Raw genomic sequence first — 16,337 nt, 5'->3', positions numbered from 1 at the left:
ATTTTAGGGTCAAAGGCCAAAAGAAAATGGTAACCGTGTACTTTTCAATACAGAAATTACACTTTTTCTCCATACCTTGAAAATTACAGTATTCATACACTTATGAATGGGTCAAAGTCAAGTTAAAGTCCTTGAATCTCCAAATACATGCTCTCCTATTCATCTAATTAAACCTAGGTAAAGGAAGGTGAACATTCAACACATTTGTGACAAACATGTAATTTCAATATTTTGCCAATATTGTGAAAATGTAATTATGCATTGTCCACATGTACTATAGACCTATTAGGAGAATCATGCATTATGGCGGAGGCATAGCAGTCGCCTTAGCGACATTTCTAGTTTAAATCAAGACTTCATATTTTGTGAAGACTGTATCATCATCCCACTTCATAATGTGAACTCAGACATTAACACTGCTTGTCAGGTAAGAAAAATACAGTTCAATATCTGGCAAGAGTCAATGTATAAAAGTACTGTAAATATTTAGTTAATGCAGGATTATCTCTGTGTGTGGGGAGGGAGGGGGTGGGGGGAGGTTTGCACTCGTTAAAATTGAGATGAATTTCCCGTCTTCATAATTTTGCTGGCTGTTAAAACATTAGAAAGAAATAATATATATTCAAGTCTACAAAGTAGACCAAACAAAGTGTATGACTGTCACATTAGATGTGAAGAAGTCTTGTGAAAATGGAAAAATATGGAATTTTAATGTAGCACACTCCACCAGTTCAATTTTCTGGTGTACAAAATGTATATGTAAATGTGCTTTGAAACGTCCACAGCATCATTATTGCAATATTTGCCTTCCTTTCTCAATGTATTATATTTTCTTGTCAATTTTCTTTTTTTCCTGTTAGGGAACACCCGCATCAGCCAGGCCATTCTTGGAGCCCACGAGGGCGGGATTTTCTCACTCTGCGTGTTCAATGACGGCTCGTTCCTGTCTGGAGGCGGGAAGGACAGGAAGATTGTGCTGTGGGATTCAGACTACAAGAGCCAGTCAACCACCCAGGTCAGACAACTCACCTTTGACCCAGAAAGTCCCAGAAGTTACATTACTGCAGTTTTGTGCAGTTTCTCTTTTTACTTCAGTATTTGATATTAATTGTTAGTCTTTCATGAGATAGAGTAAAACAAATAAAATCTTCTATTTCAGATTTTGATTTGTCTTCTACAGTTGTTTGTTTCAGTTCAAGAATTTTTAAAAATCACTCATTTATTTATGATCGTGAATCTTCAAACTAGCAACATTTTTTAGAATGTGAATTCTGTACCTAAACTCTCTCAAGTTGAAAGCTGAAGCGAGGATTGCAAATAAAGTAGGATTGTTTACAAGTGGAAGGCCAACATGGAGAAAATTCTTCATGTAGATTTATGTTTCGTATGCATGTGTAATCCTAGACATGTTCATCATACCTCTGTTCATGAGAAGTATGTGTAAGTTAAGGAATGCTTTGACAATGCATAATGCACTTGTAGTTTGTGATGTCAAATAGTTTTTCAATGGCTTACCGGTATCTTGCTTTAATTTTGTAGATGCTGCCGAGATGCCAGATTTACCATGAGGGGCCTGTTGCATAAACCTTTTTACCTAAGAAAAACTCGGGTTGATTTTTGACGGAATACTAACCTGACGTTTTCAGTTCTTACCACAGTTTTTCTCAAGTGAAACGTTTTATGCAACAGGTCCCAAGAGTGTTCATTCATAACCCTAGTGATTGCCATAGAGTTTTCAAGAGAAAGAGAAATGAAGAATTGAAGGGAAATTCAATGTATGAGAATAAATGGAAAGTGACCTTTTTAAAGGCCAAGCATCTCCAAGCTTTGAAGTCTTGGTTATTTTTCTGAGTCTCTTTCTTTCACCATTAATTTGTAGATCCCAGAAACGACGGGACCAGTCAGGACCCTGTGCAAGGGCAAAGGTGAGGGCTTCTTTGTAGGGACCACGAGGAACGCTTTGCTCACTGGCGACATGGAAGGAGAGTTCCAGACACTGGTCCAGGTACTGTGCAAGCTTTTTTCGGCAGGCATGATATTCTGTAGATTTAGATCTGATTTCAGACCTTTTTTTTTCTCAAATCTATACACATTTTGCTTTTCCATGTATCAAAATCACCTGAAAATTTTGATTTCAGATTTTTTCAACAAAACTCAATATCATCCCTGATTTGGGGGGGGGGGGGGGAGGAGGGAGGGGGGGACACAAACAAGCAAACAAAGAAAACCACAACTCGTCTTAACCTGTTGAGGATGGACTGGCTATGCTACAACACACATTTCCCATAGACACCTGCCGGAGTATATTCAGGACTTGTCCTCGACGGGTTAAAGGGAAGACTTCAACGCAGGAAATTACAATGATGGGTAAACCACACTGGTCAGAGTCATGTCACAAAAGAGCAGGTTCAGATGTTACATTCTTTTGAAATATTCATGCTTGATGGCCTTCAAAAATGAAGTTTGATGTTAAAGAGAAGTCATGGTATTTAATGCTATTTTTGAGGAATGTGGAAATTATGAGGTGGATATGAAATTTCTGTGTATCAAAAGGTGTTCAGCACTAGCCCAGAATCATTCTAAGAGGACACGGGTGTTTGAAAGCAATCACATTTAAGGCCCCCTTATTTTGTCAGAAGCAGATGCAAATACTGCCTTCTTGCAGTTATTAACAGTGAGAATCTTTCTCTGTGCAATGTTCAAATGTGATGACAGATCAAGGATGTGTATTAAATGGATGAGAGAAATCTATAACTCTACTCAAGACTACTGTAGAAACAAATTTTCTCATTAATTTTTCACATTCAACTGGATGAGATGAATTTTGCATGGTTTTGATTTTGCAGAATAAGAGCTTAAATAGTATGACTTAGAACAAGCACAAAATTTGTCAGCTTTTATGCACATGTTGGCTTTGTGTTGTGCAAAATGTGTGAAAATTTCCACACCACCAAAAAATAAAATAAAATAAAAATATAAGTAACTTTGACCGCAGTGATGAAGCCATGTCTCTATGTGTCTGTATGATTGATAGTATCTTGATATCTCCCTTCCACCAGGCCCACACAGAAGAGCTGTGGGGGTTGGCCCTGCACCCCTCTCAGGCCCTCTTCCTCACCTGTGCCTACGACAAGAATGTCTTCCTCTGGGACTTTGAGCAGCACAAGCCCATCTGGAGCAAGACCATGGAGGTATGCCGCTCTTCAGTTTCTTTGAGAGAGATCGCCCATGTGCTATCTTTGTTTTTAGTTTATTATAAAGATGATTGTGAGTTTTGTATTTGTTTGCGAACTTTTTTTGTTCTCACTTATTTGATTACTTCATGCTTATTTATAGCTCAAGCTTCATGTGGGTTATTCCTGATATAGAAAGTCATAATCTAATCTATACTTTGCATATCTAAACTTTATCATTTATGTCAATATGTCAGTATATAAAAATCAAGTGAGATCGGTTTTGTTTGGATGTTGCCTAGTGCATGCAGGCAGTTTTGCGATGAATTTCGTTGGTAATTTCTTGAGAAGTTTGCTGTCACAGTTTCCAAACTAGACGAAGGAGAGTACCAGATCGTGAAGCGATGCATAGTTTTGCATGGTGTGACCAGGTCTGTTCTTCTTACATACTCGTCCTGTAGGAGTCTTGCCAGTCCGCTGGGTTCCACCCCTCGGGCAACGTAGTGGCCATCGGCATGACTAGCGGGAGATGGGTAGCTCTGGACGTCCAGAGCCAGGAACTGATCACGGTCCACACTGATGGAAAGGAGCAGCACGACATCATTAGATACTCTCCAGGTAGGAAGGGGGTGAATAGTGGTGGGGAGGGTGTAAGGCTTAGGAATGGTTTGAAGAGGGAGAGATAGGGTGGGGAGGGTGTGATGAGTCATGGTGGTTGTTTTGGATGGGGAAGGGAAAGGGATAGGGAGGGTGTAAGGAGTGTTGGGGAGGGGGAGAAGAAAGGGGTAGAAAAGGGGGGTACGGAATGGTGGGGAGGGTGTGAGGAGTGGTTGGATGGGGGAGGGAAAGTGGTATGGATGGGTGTAAGGAGTGTGGTGTGGAGGGGGAGGGGAGAAAAAAGGGGTAGAAAGGGGTTATGGAATGGTGGGGAAGGGGAGAGATAGGGGTAGGGGAGAGATAGGGGTAGGGAGGGTGTGAGGAGTGGTTGGATGGGGGAGGGAAAGTGGTATGGATGGGTGTGAGGAGTTTGGTGTGGAGGGGGAGGGAAAGGGGTAGGGAGGATGTAAGGAGTGGTGGGGAGGGGAGAAAAAAGGGGTAGAAAGGGGTTATGGAATGGTGGGGAGGGGGAGAGATAGGGGTAGGGAGGGTGTGAGGAGTGGTTGGATGGGGGAGGGAAAAGTGGTATGGATGGGTGTGAGGGGTGTGGTGCAGAGGGGAGAGAAAAGGGATGGGAAGGTGTTTAATGAGTAGTGGGGAGGGGGAGGGAAAGATAAAATTGTTGGTAGGGTGTAAGGAGTGGTTAGGTGGGAAAGGGAAAGGGGTTGGGAAGGGGTAAGGAGTGGTATGGAGAGGGGGAGGGAAAGTGGTTGTATTGGTATAAGGAGTGGTGGGGAGGGGGAGGGAAAGGGGTATAGAGGGTGTAAGGGGTGGTGGGAAGGGGGAGAGAAAGGAGTTGGGAAGGGGTAAGGAGTGGTGGGGAGGGGGATAGAAAGGGCTAGGAAGGTGTAGGTAGTAATTGGGAGGAGAGAAAATGGTAGGAAAGGTATAAGGAGTAATGGGAAGGGGGGGGGGAGAGAAAGGGGTAGGGAAGGTGTACGGTGTAATGGAGAGAGGTAAGAAGGATGTGGGGGGGGGGGAAGAAGTGGTTGAGAACAATGTAGGGAGGAGTAGTTAGAGGGTAAGGAGGGGTGGGGAGGTTGTAGAAAAGGGAAAGGAAATATGCAATTTCCTTCCGCATCCTGACAAAGGAATATCACAAGCTCCTTGATTTGAAACTTGTTTTGCCCTAAGAGCTGCCTGTAGCACACATACATATCTCCCTGCAAAATCTCTGGAATATCCCTGATGTTGATGAGTGAATGTTGGCAGCCCTTGAATATGTCATTCCTTGTGACACTTTTCTTTTTCTGTCCTCACACTCAGATGGAAACTACCTGGCGGTAGCATCCCACGACAACTTCATCTATATTTATTCCGTGTCGGAGGAGGGAAGGAAGTACTCCAAACTGGGCAAGTGCTCTGTAAGTTGGGGACTCCCCATTTCTTACCATGTGATTTCTTTGTGTGTATGTGTGTGCGTGTTCTTGCAAACGACTTCAATTGTAGTGTTCACTTCAGGCAACCGGGGATACACATCACACTATCAGCATATACCCTTTGTTCACAGTACTGTAAAACATGATATATTCGCGGCATGAAATTTTCGCGAATTGGAGCTGACAGCCCTTTTCGTGGCATGAAATTTTCGCGAATTGCCACTGGTGTTCAATGCATGTAGTGTAGACAAAAACTTTCGCGTGCATTTTAATTTCGCGAATTTTGGCGCTCGCGAAATTCGCGAAATTAAAATGCACACGAAAATCTCTCGTTTTACAGTATTTGAAACAAATGAAAAAGCGCCCTCTCACGGCCCTTAGATTGGGGTAATTAGGGGTATAATGATACACCTGCCCGTTTTACATATTTAGGACGTGTATGTAGGAGCAATGTTTTCAAACTATTCAAATGGGGAAATTTGAAAATTTTTACACATATCCTTGATTGTTGTGTATGCACCTACTTGCGTATACACGAGATGAAGCGTGATTTTAACTTACTAAACTGTATTTATTATATCATTAAAGTGTTTTTTGATAAAGTATCATTAAAGAATTTATTCCTTAAGTATTATTTTTTGGTGGTTTTCAATTGCAATTAGCTAATATATCGGAAAAAGAAAGATACTTTTTTCGGAAACGAATAATGGAATATGCCCAGTAACCTTGAGCAAACTATCATATCCTCGGTTGAAGCATATCTTATGAAAATGTGTGTGTGTGTGTGTGTGTTTAGGATTATGGGATAAAGTTTATAAGAGGTTCAGGAGAAGCAGGGGAAACTTGCAGTGAGGGAGGGGGAAGGGGGATATGGGTCTACTATGTGAGGGCACAAATGCTAGATAGTCTCTTGCCCTTCTTTGTCTGGAAGTTTGAAAGTCTTGTAGATTGTTTGCAGCAACTTGATCCAAACCTTTTTATTGCATATTACTGTATGTATGGTCATACTTTTCACAAAAACACAATGTGGTCTTAAAAACTTGCCATATTGATGTTTGTTTTTTCTTTCATTGTTCATCCCACTTCAAAAATATTGTCACACAATATATACTACCATTTTTCAAAGGCAGATTCAAAGTTTACTTTTTGGTTCACAGACAACTAACATCAGTTGTTTGTAGTTAAAGCAATTACTGTTTGATCGTTCAAATTTTTTTTTTTCATGCAAACCACTCAAAGATTCATATCTGAATTAAGCAGCTAAAAGACAAAAAAAAAAATTACAGTAAAGACACTTTTGTATTTTATTGATGAGGTACTAATAAATAGAGTTTTCAATCTTTACAAAAAAAAGGTAAATTTTTAAATACATTTAAGATCAGTTTTCCCAATTAAAGTATTTGTATGTGTAACTATGTTCTTAGGTGATCATTGCATATCTGAAGATTTTACTGTTGATGGCTCGCTCTGGTTTTGTTTTGCTTTCAATCATTGCGCCTGTGGTTACCAGGGACATTCCAGCTTTGTGACCCACATCGACTGGTCCAGCGACTCCACCAAGCTGCAGTCGAATTCCGGCGACTACGAGCTCCTCTTCTGGGATGCCACCACCTGCAAGCAGATCGTCAACAGCAAGGAGACGAGAGACATTGAGTGGGCCACCTTCACCTGTGTCCTTGGCTACCCGGTCTGCGGTGAGTGGGCTCCTGTCGTGCAACAAGACCAGACTTGCCAATTTTTAGGGCGAAGGGATCTCCCCGGGGGCAGATCAAAGAATTCCGTTAAGGGGAGGCACCTTTACAAAATTCCATAGGGGCTCACGCGCCCCCATTTTTTCCTTTTTATTCCTTTTGTTTAGACAAAAACTAAGAGGGGGCGCATGCCTGGTGCGCCCCCCTCTGGATCCGCCACCGCTCCCTATACACGGGTTCATCATATAAAGGGAGAATAGACCAGTTTGGCACATTCACCTGTTCCACTAATGAATATATAGGACCCTAGAGTTTATAAAATGTTGGTTGCATTGTAGTGACCGTTTGTCCAGAATAGATTCCTTTCAGCAGTCCTGAAATTGTGTAGAAATAGCTGGAAATGCATCTCAGGTGGCAATAAATCCTTTGAAACATTCTGTGAGAGAGCTGGGGGTAAGTTGTAGAAACTTAAACATTTCACAGATGTGGTGTCTCCTTACAATGTATTTGCAGATTGTGATCTTAAATGTTTAGATTTTTATCTACAGGTCCCAATGTTACATCTGTCACCAGATCTCAGCTTACCCACTGAGGCATTGTATGGTAGCACTGGGCAAGTTGCATATTTTGTTTTTACTGAAAAGAAAAGAAAAATAATATTGATGGTGTAATGGTAGTGATAGAATGATGATGTACAGCACAGTTTAGAACTGACTATACTCAAACATGACATGAAATTCAACAATGAAAATATTATTCAACAGATATAATTCCCCCCCCCCCCCCCCCCCCCCCCCGCCATTTACAAATGTGGTACTGCCTGGTGCTTGTGGCTTATGGTTTTCATGTACTATATATTTGAGTTAAATTTTCTATTGACTGCTATGCAACTTTTTGCTCTCTAGGAATCTGGCCCGAGGGGAGTGACGGTACAGATGTGAACACTGTGGCACGGTCTACCACAAGCACCCTGCTGGCGACCGGAGATGACTTTGGAAAGGTCAATCTCTTCCGGTACCCGGTAAATCATCCAAAGGTGAGTGCCGTCGTCTGAGCTTTTTTATGACTCCGCCCAAAGGGTGCCGGAGGCATTATGTTTTCAGGTAGTCCATCCGTCCGTACTTTTACGTTCGTCCCCATTGCTTATGCACTAACGGAGGTCAAGGTCAAATCCTGAAATTATATCCGTTTATGCGATAAATCAAGACTGCATCAAGCAAATTTCATCAAACTTTGTCCAAGGATGATGTATGACAGGCAATTACTTATTTGTGTGAAATCGGACAGAGGTCAAAGGTCAAGGTCAAATCCTAAAATTTATCCGTTTATTTTACCCCTCTAGTCTGTCTCTCCGCCATCATTTTTTGCTCTCAGTCACAAATGAGCCCATCAGCATTGTTCTCTAAGAGGAATGTTTTCTGCACTGTGAGAATTTGGAAATGATGAATATATACGCATGCCAAGAAATCTTGTCAACGGACTACAAGGCAGGTTTATAAAACATCAAATCAGAGTCTCAGGAAACCATTTGGCGTTTTGGTGTGATGGTGTGATGATGTGCGGTCAGGAAATCCATGTTATTTCAAGTGTGACAGTCCACATTGAAAATTTTTGTTCTGTGGGACTAACCCGTTGAAAATGGACTGATTTTGCTACAACACGCATTTCCCATAGACACCTGCCTGAGTATACTCAGGACTCATCCTCAACAGGTTAAAACTGAAGGTGTTTAGAATTTTGCAATTGTATCATTGTCATGTTCAACTTGAGGAAGCAGAGAGAAATTTCACACTGTAAAACCATAGATTTCCTGTATATGATACATGACTTTTGTGAATTTTGCAAGGAGCCAGTATTCCTGAAAGTAAAATGCACTTGCAAAATTTTTTTTACACGATGTATTGAATGCCAGTGTCAATTCCCGAAAGTTTCATGCCGCAAAAAAGTTTGTCGGCTCCAATTCATGCAAGTTTCATGCTGTGAATATTTTGGGTTTGCCATCTATGACCACAGCATTACCATGTTACTTTATTATGTGGTAGTGCACGAAATTCACTGTTTATAGAATCGCAATACAGTGAATCAGCCATATCTGTATTTGTTATAATTTGCCTACTTTTTTTGTCTTTGTTTTGTTACTGTCATTCAGGCTGCGTGTAGCTCTTTCAAAGGTCACAGCAGTCACGTGACCAGCGTCATCTTCAACGAGGACTCGACGAAGCTGATCTCCACCGGAGGTCGTGACATGTCGTGCATGCAGTGGACCGTAGTCTAAGACATCTACTGTGCTGTGGCAGCAGAAGGAAAAAAAATATATATCGTGGGCAAGAATGGCAAGGGAGTAGTACAAGCATAGGAAAATAAAGAATGATATCGTGAAGTCCCATGCAGAATCAACGTGGCTATTTTGACTCATGTGCTTTCTTTTGAAAGAGAAACCGTGGTCTAGCCAATGTCTTTCACACCATGAAAGTCCTTCCAAGAGTGTTTTATGAATGTGTCACGCAAGGCATGCCAAAAATTTGGGGCAGAATTTTTTGTGCAAATCTTTGGTATTAAAAAAGATTGAAAAAAAGGAGCTCTGTCTTGCTGCCACTTTAGGGAACATGTTGATGTTTTTGGTCTTACCCTGCAACTTATCAACTGACGTAAATTTTCCCAACTGCCAAGCCCTATGTCTAAACCATTTATTGCCAGAAGTCATAGAAATGTGTGCAGAAAGTAATGTGGAAAGATGAATTTAGTTTGACCTTCTTTTTGTGAGTGTATGCACCATAGTCCCCATCTGCAAACTGTCTTTACTTTGCTAGAATGATAAGTGTGGTAGACCTTGGTACTGAAACCACGCTTGAACAAATGGAAGAACCCTAAAGGCACACAGTTGTAGTTATGCTGCGGAACAAGAGCATTGTCCATTGCCATGGTTGTGTGTGGAAGAAGATGCTATCCCGAAGTGAGCCACGTCAGAAAGTGATCGTAGATTGATGTATCATGAGATGACCCAGTTTCATTTTGTAATATTGATAATCAAATTACCATGGTAATTAGCAATGAACGACGCTGAACCTAGCAGCAGTTGTCTTTGTTTTTGTTTTTTATCTGTTGAAGAGGGTAAACTGCACTGCTTGCTGATGTTTGGGTATCTGCTTTTCCCTTCACAACTTTCCTATATATGTCTTTGCCGACTCTTGGTACCGTTGGTGCCGGGGGCATTCTTTTTTTTTTTCACTTTTGGTACGTTGTGCATATAATACTCAAAAGTAATTGAATGAGACTCGATGTATAAATGATGAGATAAGAAGGCATTTGAAACAGCATATAGTATTGGTTTGAAGTGATCATGTTTGTATGAAAGATTTTTTTTCCCTTTTAAATTGATATGGATTAGTGAGATGTGTATGGAGTGCAGAATCTTGTTAAAGTATTACATGGGAGGTCCCAGATGTTTTGAAACATTCAGCGAGTGCATCTCGCAGGACTCAGCATGTTCAAAATGACAGAATTGTATGAATTAACATGTAATGCTAATTCTTGCAAAAGCTGGTCACACCAGGCATTTTTTGTTATCATTATTAATTGCGAGTATGAAACATTCCTTCTTTTTTCTTTTTTTGTGATTCAGCTTAGCATTTTTATATTCTTCATTGTAATATGTGAGGGTAATTTTTCTATCATATCAAATCATTTTTCTTTAGTATTAAGGATTGAAATAGTAATCAAAAAAGAAACCACTACAAACATGTGGAAGTAGAGCAAATGGCCACGGTGGACTGTCTAAAATTCAATGAAGTCATTCTGCTTTGACTGGACAAAATATTATTTTGGAGAAAGTGGACTCGTGTACAGGAATATCATAAAATAATCTTTATGAAGGCAAGAAAGAAAAAGAAGATTTTGATATTTTCAGGTTGAAAACGAAGAGAGAGAGAAAATTGAATTGCAAACTTGTGTTTCAGAGTCATAGAAGAAGGCAGTACAGTTAAAATTTGTGTCAGCAGTTACTATAAAGAGCTCTCTTCTACCAAAGAAATTGAAATTGAAATACAATTTAAGGTAGTGTCCTGGAATACTTTCAAGCAAATGTGTTCAATTCTTTCACAATTACTGGAAAATGCAATGTTTGCAATATCTTACAAAGTCAATTATTTCACGTGTTTTAGGTCAGGTGGTTGGGTAAAGAGAATTTGTCGTTTTCATGATGGCTACGAGAAGAGGTAGCAACTACCTCAAAAAGGGCAACAGTTCAATGGAACCAGTTCTGCATTTCAGTTGACTGTCTTTCAGGAACAGGAGAGCGTGAAACCAAGCCACACAAAAGGGTCAGATTTAAGCATGTGGGTTTATATAGGTCAATGACTGTGAGTGAATATATTCATGTCATTCATTGTGCCTCATCACTCAGTGAGCAGGGACAATCAAGTTAATGTGCCTGAAAAACCAAACACACACACACACACACACACACACACACACACACACATACACACTATTAGATAGACAAAGAATTGGAGAATAGAATTATATGCACACATTGAACAATGCTAAATATGGACAGACTTCAGTTAATGACCATCAAAACCGGAATAATTGTATGACAGGTATAAATGCATTAATGGTCAGTTACTCTCTGTATTGCAGGTTTATGGGTGCATCCAGTGAGGTGGGGCTGTCTCTTCCCACCTCCCTGGTGTATCGACGTAGGATGCCAGGGTGCGTACTCCACACATATTTTATGTGCATGTTGTAGATATGTAAATGTTTTATGGGAGAGGATATTCTTGGATGAGGGTGGATTTCTGATACTGGCTGTGTGCCACCACAAAGCTTTATACGAACGGAGATACTCCTGGTAACAACATTTTTTTGTACGATATATTCCATGGAAGGTGTACTGTTAATACACACAAACCCGAGGTGAGAGATATATTGTTCAAAGAGGGAGATTAGGGGAAGAATATATTGGAAACATGCACAGGCTATATTTGTGATGTCTTTTTTGTGTGTTTTGGGGTGAGATAAAGATTTCCACTCATCCCTTATCATTACATTTCGACTTTAAGAAATGTCACAAATTTCTAGACAAATGTATAGATTCCAATAAAAGTATTTGTAATGAGATCAAAATTTTCTCATGGAAGTTGTGATCTGTCAGGGAGTAACAGATCATGTCAGTGACACATTAAATAATAATAATTATAACGATTTGATATTGTTTAGTGTATGTGTTTGCATTTTGTTGTTGTTCTTGTTCTTGTGGAATTGCTGAAAACTTTTCTTTCAGAGAGAGAGAGAGAGAAAGTCTGAGATATGTGCAGATGCGAGAGAAAGAAAAAAAACCTTATGCTTTGGGTTTGAAATTGTTCGGAGGAACAGTCGGGGGGTTAATTCCACAGACAACAGACTATACATCCGAGTATGATACAATGGATTAAGCTTTGGTTTTTGTTTGTTTGTTTTTTGGCAACAAATCAACATTACAGTATACAGTTGACTCTTGTCATACATGTATATCTTAGGCTCTATGTTATGACTGTTGTGTCAACATTTTCCTTTAGCAGGGCTTGAAAACAATAGAATATGAGGAAAATTTTGATTTTCTATCTTTTGAAACTAGTGTTTTCATCAATGTCCAGTATATTCATGATCTAACATGACTATGTACCACATAATATGTGAATTTATGTGGACTTGAGCATGGCATAATTGTTTTATGCAGAGATATAATTGATTATGTAGTTGATTTCTATCATAAGTCTATGGCAGCCTGTGTGTTACAGGCATTATTTACCATTTGCAGATGAAACAAAAACCCAGCTTTAGTGCTTCAAAATATTTTTAAAATATGAGTTAGGGATAAAAACAAATGTAAAAATTTGAATCAGTATAAACAATGTTAAGTACAGTGTATAATTAAATATACAAAATGTGTGCAATAGTTCTAATAAAAATGTTTCTACTCTAGACTATACCGTCTACAATTATGGTTTAGTGAGAAAAATAGTACATGTATCTCCTTACATTTTAGGCTTTACTGGAAAATTTTGATAACTTTATGGTAGGATGTTTTTCGATACAACTGATGTGCAAATATGCATCAAATGTGACTGATATCTTGAACGTTTTTTTTAAATCACTTCCAATGGTAAACAGAACTTTTTAAGAAAATTCATGATCGATTATATCTTTTGATGAAACGGGGCCATTGTAGTATGACTGCTGCATTAGCCTAACATAAGCAGACTGCACGTAGTCACAGTTTCTGTGTGTGTAGGAGAAATGTAAAATTCTGTAATACATGTATCATGACTGTTGGATAAACTTCCATAATGTTTGTCACACAGCCTGTTTGTGCCACCACACACACAAATCAAAATTGAAAATGGCAGGGAAAAAAATCACAGAAAGAGATGGAGAAGGGAAAGTGAGAGGCAGACAAATGAACAAGTATTGGAGGAGAATAAAGAGAAAGAAAGAACATGAAAAGAATGGAAACATTGAGGGGACATTAGTCAAGATTTAGAATTTCTTGAAATTTATTCCAGTGAACCATACATTGTACATGACTATTTGTATAAACAAAATATATATTGAAAAAATACATATAATATTGCAATTATACATTGTTGACATGGAATGCAAAATGAAATTTTTTGCTGCACAAGCAAAGATATAATAAACCTCTACCTACAATTATTATGACAATATAATTGCAGCACTAAGTAATTAAGGCACATTGTATTCGAATCGAAATATCTTGGAATGATCGGAAGAAGTTTGATACTTATAACGGCATCAGTGTCAAAGTCCATCTACACATGTACTGTAATCTAAAACTGTATGGGTCTGTGACAAGGTATGAGAGAAATTACTGTCAGGGTTTGAAGAAAAGGGTTGTTGAAGAGAAAGCACAGACGTCGGAGATCGAGAAGAGAAACAAGAAGAGTAATTACACAAGAAAATACAGAACACAGCTCGGTCAATCGTGCCTCAAACATGACCTGAACGATAACATTTCACACACGGACCAGTAAGAAATCATATATAACTGTATGTACAGTACCAAACTCGTATCATTTTTATAGATTGATGTAGAAAAGATATATAATGAAGGCATCGTCTGGTACACGTACAGTGTATGTAAGTACACTTAATTGACACAGAACGTACACAAAATATACACTGAATTAAGACGGAATGTTCACCATAAAAGCTTTAGTTAATGATGCCTATTCGATGTCGAAAAGAACCATAATTCAGATTGCTGAAGCTTCTTGCGTATACAACGGTCAGTAAACCCAACATCAAGAAAATTGATTCAATGCATAACTCATCATGTGAAGCCATCTAGGTCCGAATATATTTTCTGTCAAATGTGCCAGACTTGACAAATGATGTTGAAATCTGGAGAAAAATCGGCCTCAAAACGTTGCCGTCAGTTTCTCCTGATTTTTGGGACCTGTTCAATTTTTGCCACCAAAAAAAAAAAAAAAAAAAAAAAAAAAATGCAGCAATCTTTGATTTACACTTTTACCTGACAATTATTAAGTTTGCTTGGTCAACATTACTTATGATTGGACATTCAAAATCCCAATATAATTACAAAACCTCATTGTAAACAATATGTTTCAATAAACAATTATAACTCTGATATGAGAGAATTAATGTGTGGCGTGCCACAAGGTAGTATATTGGGGCCGTTGTTGTTTATTGTTTATATTAATGATTTATGTGCTTCCTCCCAAGTGTTATCATTCATACTTTTCGCCGATGACTCAAATGTGTTTTATTCACATGAAGATCCAAATATTCTTGTGCACACAGTAAATGCGGAGTTACAAAATTTACGAGATTGGATACGAGCTAATAAGCTGTCCCTGAATATCAATAAAACCAAGTATATGTTTTTTAGTAACACTTTAGATAATTTGAATATGGATATTTATTTTGATGACACTGTTTTAGAAAGTGTTTCATATACAAAATTTCTTGGAATCACAGTAGATGATAAACTTTCTTGGAAATTTCATATAGATTATGTTTGTAAAATTATTTCGCGCAATATAGGCGTCATTAACAGGTTCAAATTGTTTCTTCCCCAACATTCATTATTCATACTGTATTCGTCTTTGATACTACCTTATTTAAATTACGGAATCTTGGCATGGGGAAACACGCATCAAACATTATTAGATAGGGTTTTATTGTTACAAAAGAAGGCACTTCGAATCATTTGTAATGCCGCTCCTTGCTCTCATACAGCTTCTTTGTTTTCTGAAAATAAGATTCTGAAAATTAAGGATTTGTTTTTATTTCATTTAGGACAATTTATGTATAGTTATAATAACAACTGTCTTCCGCTTATATTCGATTCTATGTTTCCTCGTAACCTGACATACCATAGTTACCCAACAAGACAGTCTAATGAATTTCATTTGCCCCTGCTTAGAACGGTTTTAGCTCAGCAGACATTTATATATACAGGCCCAAGATTCTGGAACTCCCTTAGTCCAGACATAAAAAATGCTCCTTCTTTGTTTTCATTCAAAAAAAGATTGAAATCATTCCTTCTTAAGTCTTATAATGTAACAGAAAGAAATTAATTTTGTTTGTTTATTTTTTTCAGTAAGTAGGTTTTGTAAGCACCAGGATGCTATTGATTTTTCATAGGCTTGTTAGGTCGCGTCTTTCGCGGAATTCCGCATCGCATCCCCTGTTTTTCCTATTGCAAACTTACGTGCCTTCACAGAACAGATAATGTGTTCTGCTATCAGCAATTCCATACAATTGTATATATCACTTTCTCGTCGCTTTTAATGCTCTACACTTCTAATATGGCTAATAGTCTCTGTTGGTTTGATCTTGAATGTACCGATTGATCTAGGCTCTTTGTTCTTAGTTGTCTCGTCTCTTTACTTGTATTTATGCTTCTTCCCTTTCCCCTTTTCCACTTCTTTTTTCATCCCGCACACTTGTAGTTAAGTTTTCACCTTTTTTTTCTTCCTGTGAGGTGCCCACGTTGTACAAGCATAGTCTTTTGAGTGGGTACCTCCACTTTTTTTGGCAGAATGTATAAATATGTCTGTATGAAAAATGCCTAAATTTGTAATGATTATTGACAAATGCTATCCTTTGCTATCTATGTATCATTCCTTCAAACGTATGTCGAATTTATATTTTTTGTACATTCTGTTGAAAGAAGTGAAAATAAAACCTTTGAATTGAAATTGAATTGAGAGATATCATAATGGATTCAATCGGCGGTTTTTGAGGCAAGCCAGTGTACTAGATATTAATAGTATATGACTAGAACTGTGGAATAGTATTACAGCAACAAGGCGGCATTTCTCCGAAGAATGTTATTCACCACACCATCAAAGCGGTCAAGCGATTAATGATACACCCGTCAATCACCACTACGGGCCACATATAGTAAATAA

The 16,337-nt window shown here is 38.6% G+C and overlaps 1 protein-coding gene across 3 annotated transcripts in view; it reads left to right on the top strand.

Moving 5' to 3' along the window:
* The window catches only part of LOC139734108 (77 kDa echinoderm microtubule-associated protein-like), an 89,001-nt gene extending 77,620 nt beyond the window's left edge, over positions 1-11,381 (top strand). For all 3 annotated transcript variants that reach the window (XM_071644922.1, XM_071644923.1, XM_071644925.1), the window contains 8 exons: positions 861-1,015; positions 1,880-2,005; positions 3,060-3,191; positions 3,635-3,791; positions 5,097-5,194; positions 6,720-6,903; positions 7,806-7,936; positions 9,050-11,381. In XM_071644922.1, the coding sequence (XP_071501023.1) occupies positions 861-1,015; positions 1,880-2,005; positions 3,060-3,191; positions 3,635-3,791; positions 5,097-5,194; positions 6,720-6,903; positions 7,806-7,936; positions 9,050-9,175 (1,109 nt within the window). In that variant the 3' untranslated portion in view covers positions 9,176-11,381. The remainder of the gene's footprint in view (positions 1-860; positions 1,016-1,879; positions 2,006-3,059; positions 3,192-3,634; positions 3,792-5,096; positions 5,195-6,719; positions 6,904-7,805; positions 7,937-9,049) is intronic.
* The last annotated feature ends 4,956 nt before the right edge of the window (positions 11,382-16,337 follow it).

This window comes from Diadema antillarum, unplaced genomic scaffold (assembly GCF_040938485.1).
Source record: "Diadema antillarum isolate AM-2024a unplaced genomic scaffold, OU_Dant_1.0 seq00000510_RagTag, whole genome shotgun sequence".
NCBI lineage: Eukaryota > Metazoa > Echinodermata > Echinoidea > Diadematoida > Diadematidae > Diadema > Diadema antillarum.
Note: the sequence above shows the minus strand (reverse complement) of the source record. Positions and strands in the feature narration are given on the sequence as shown.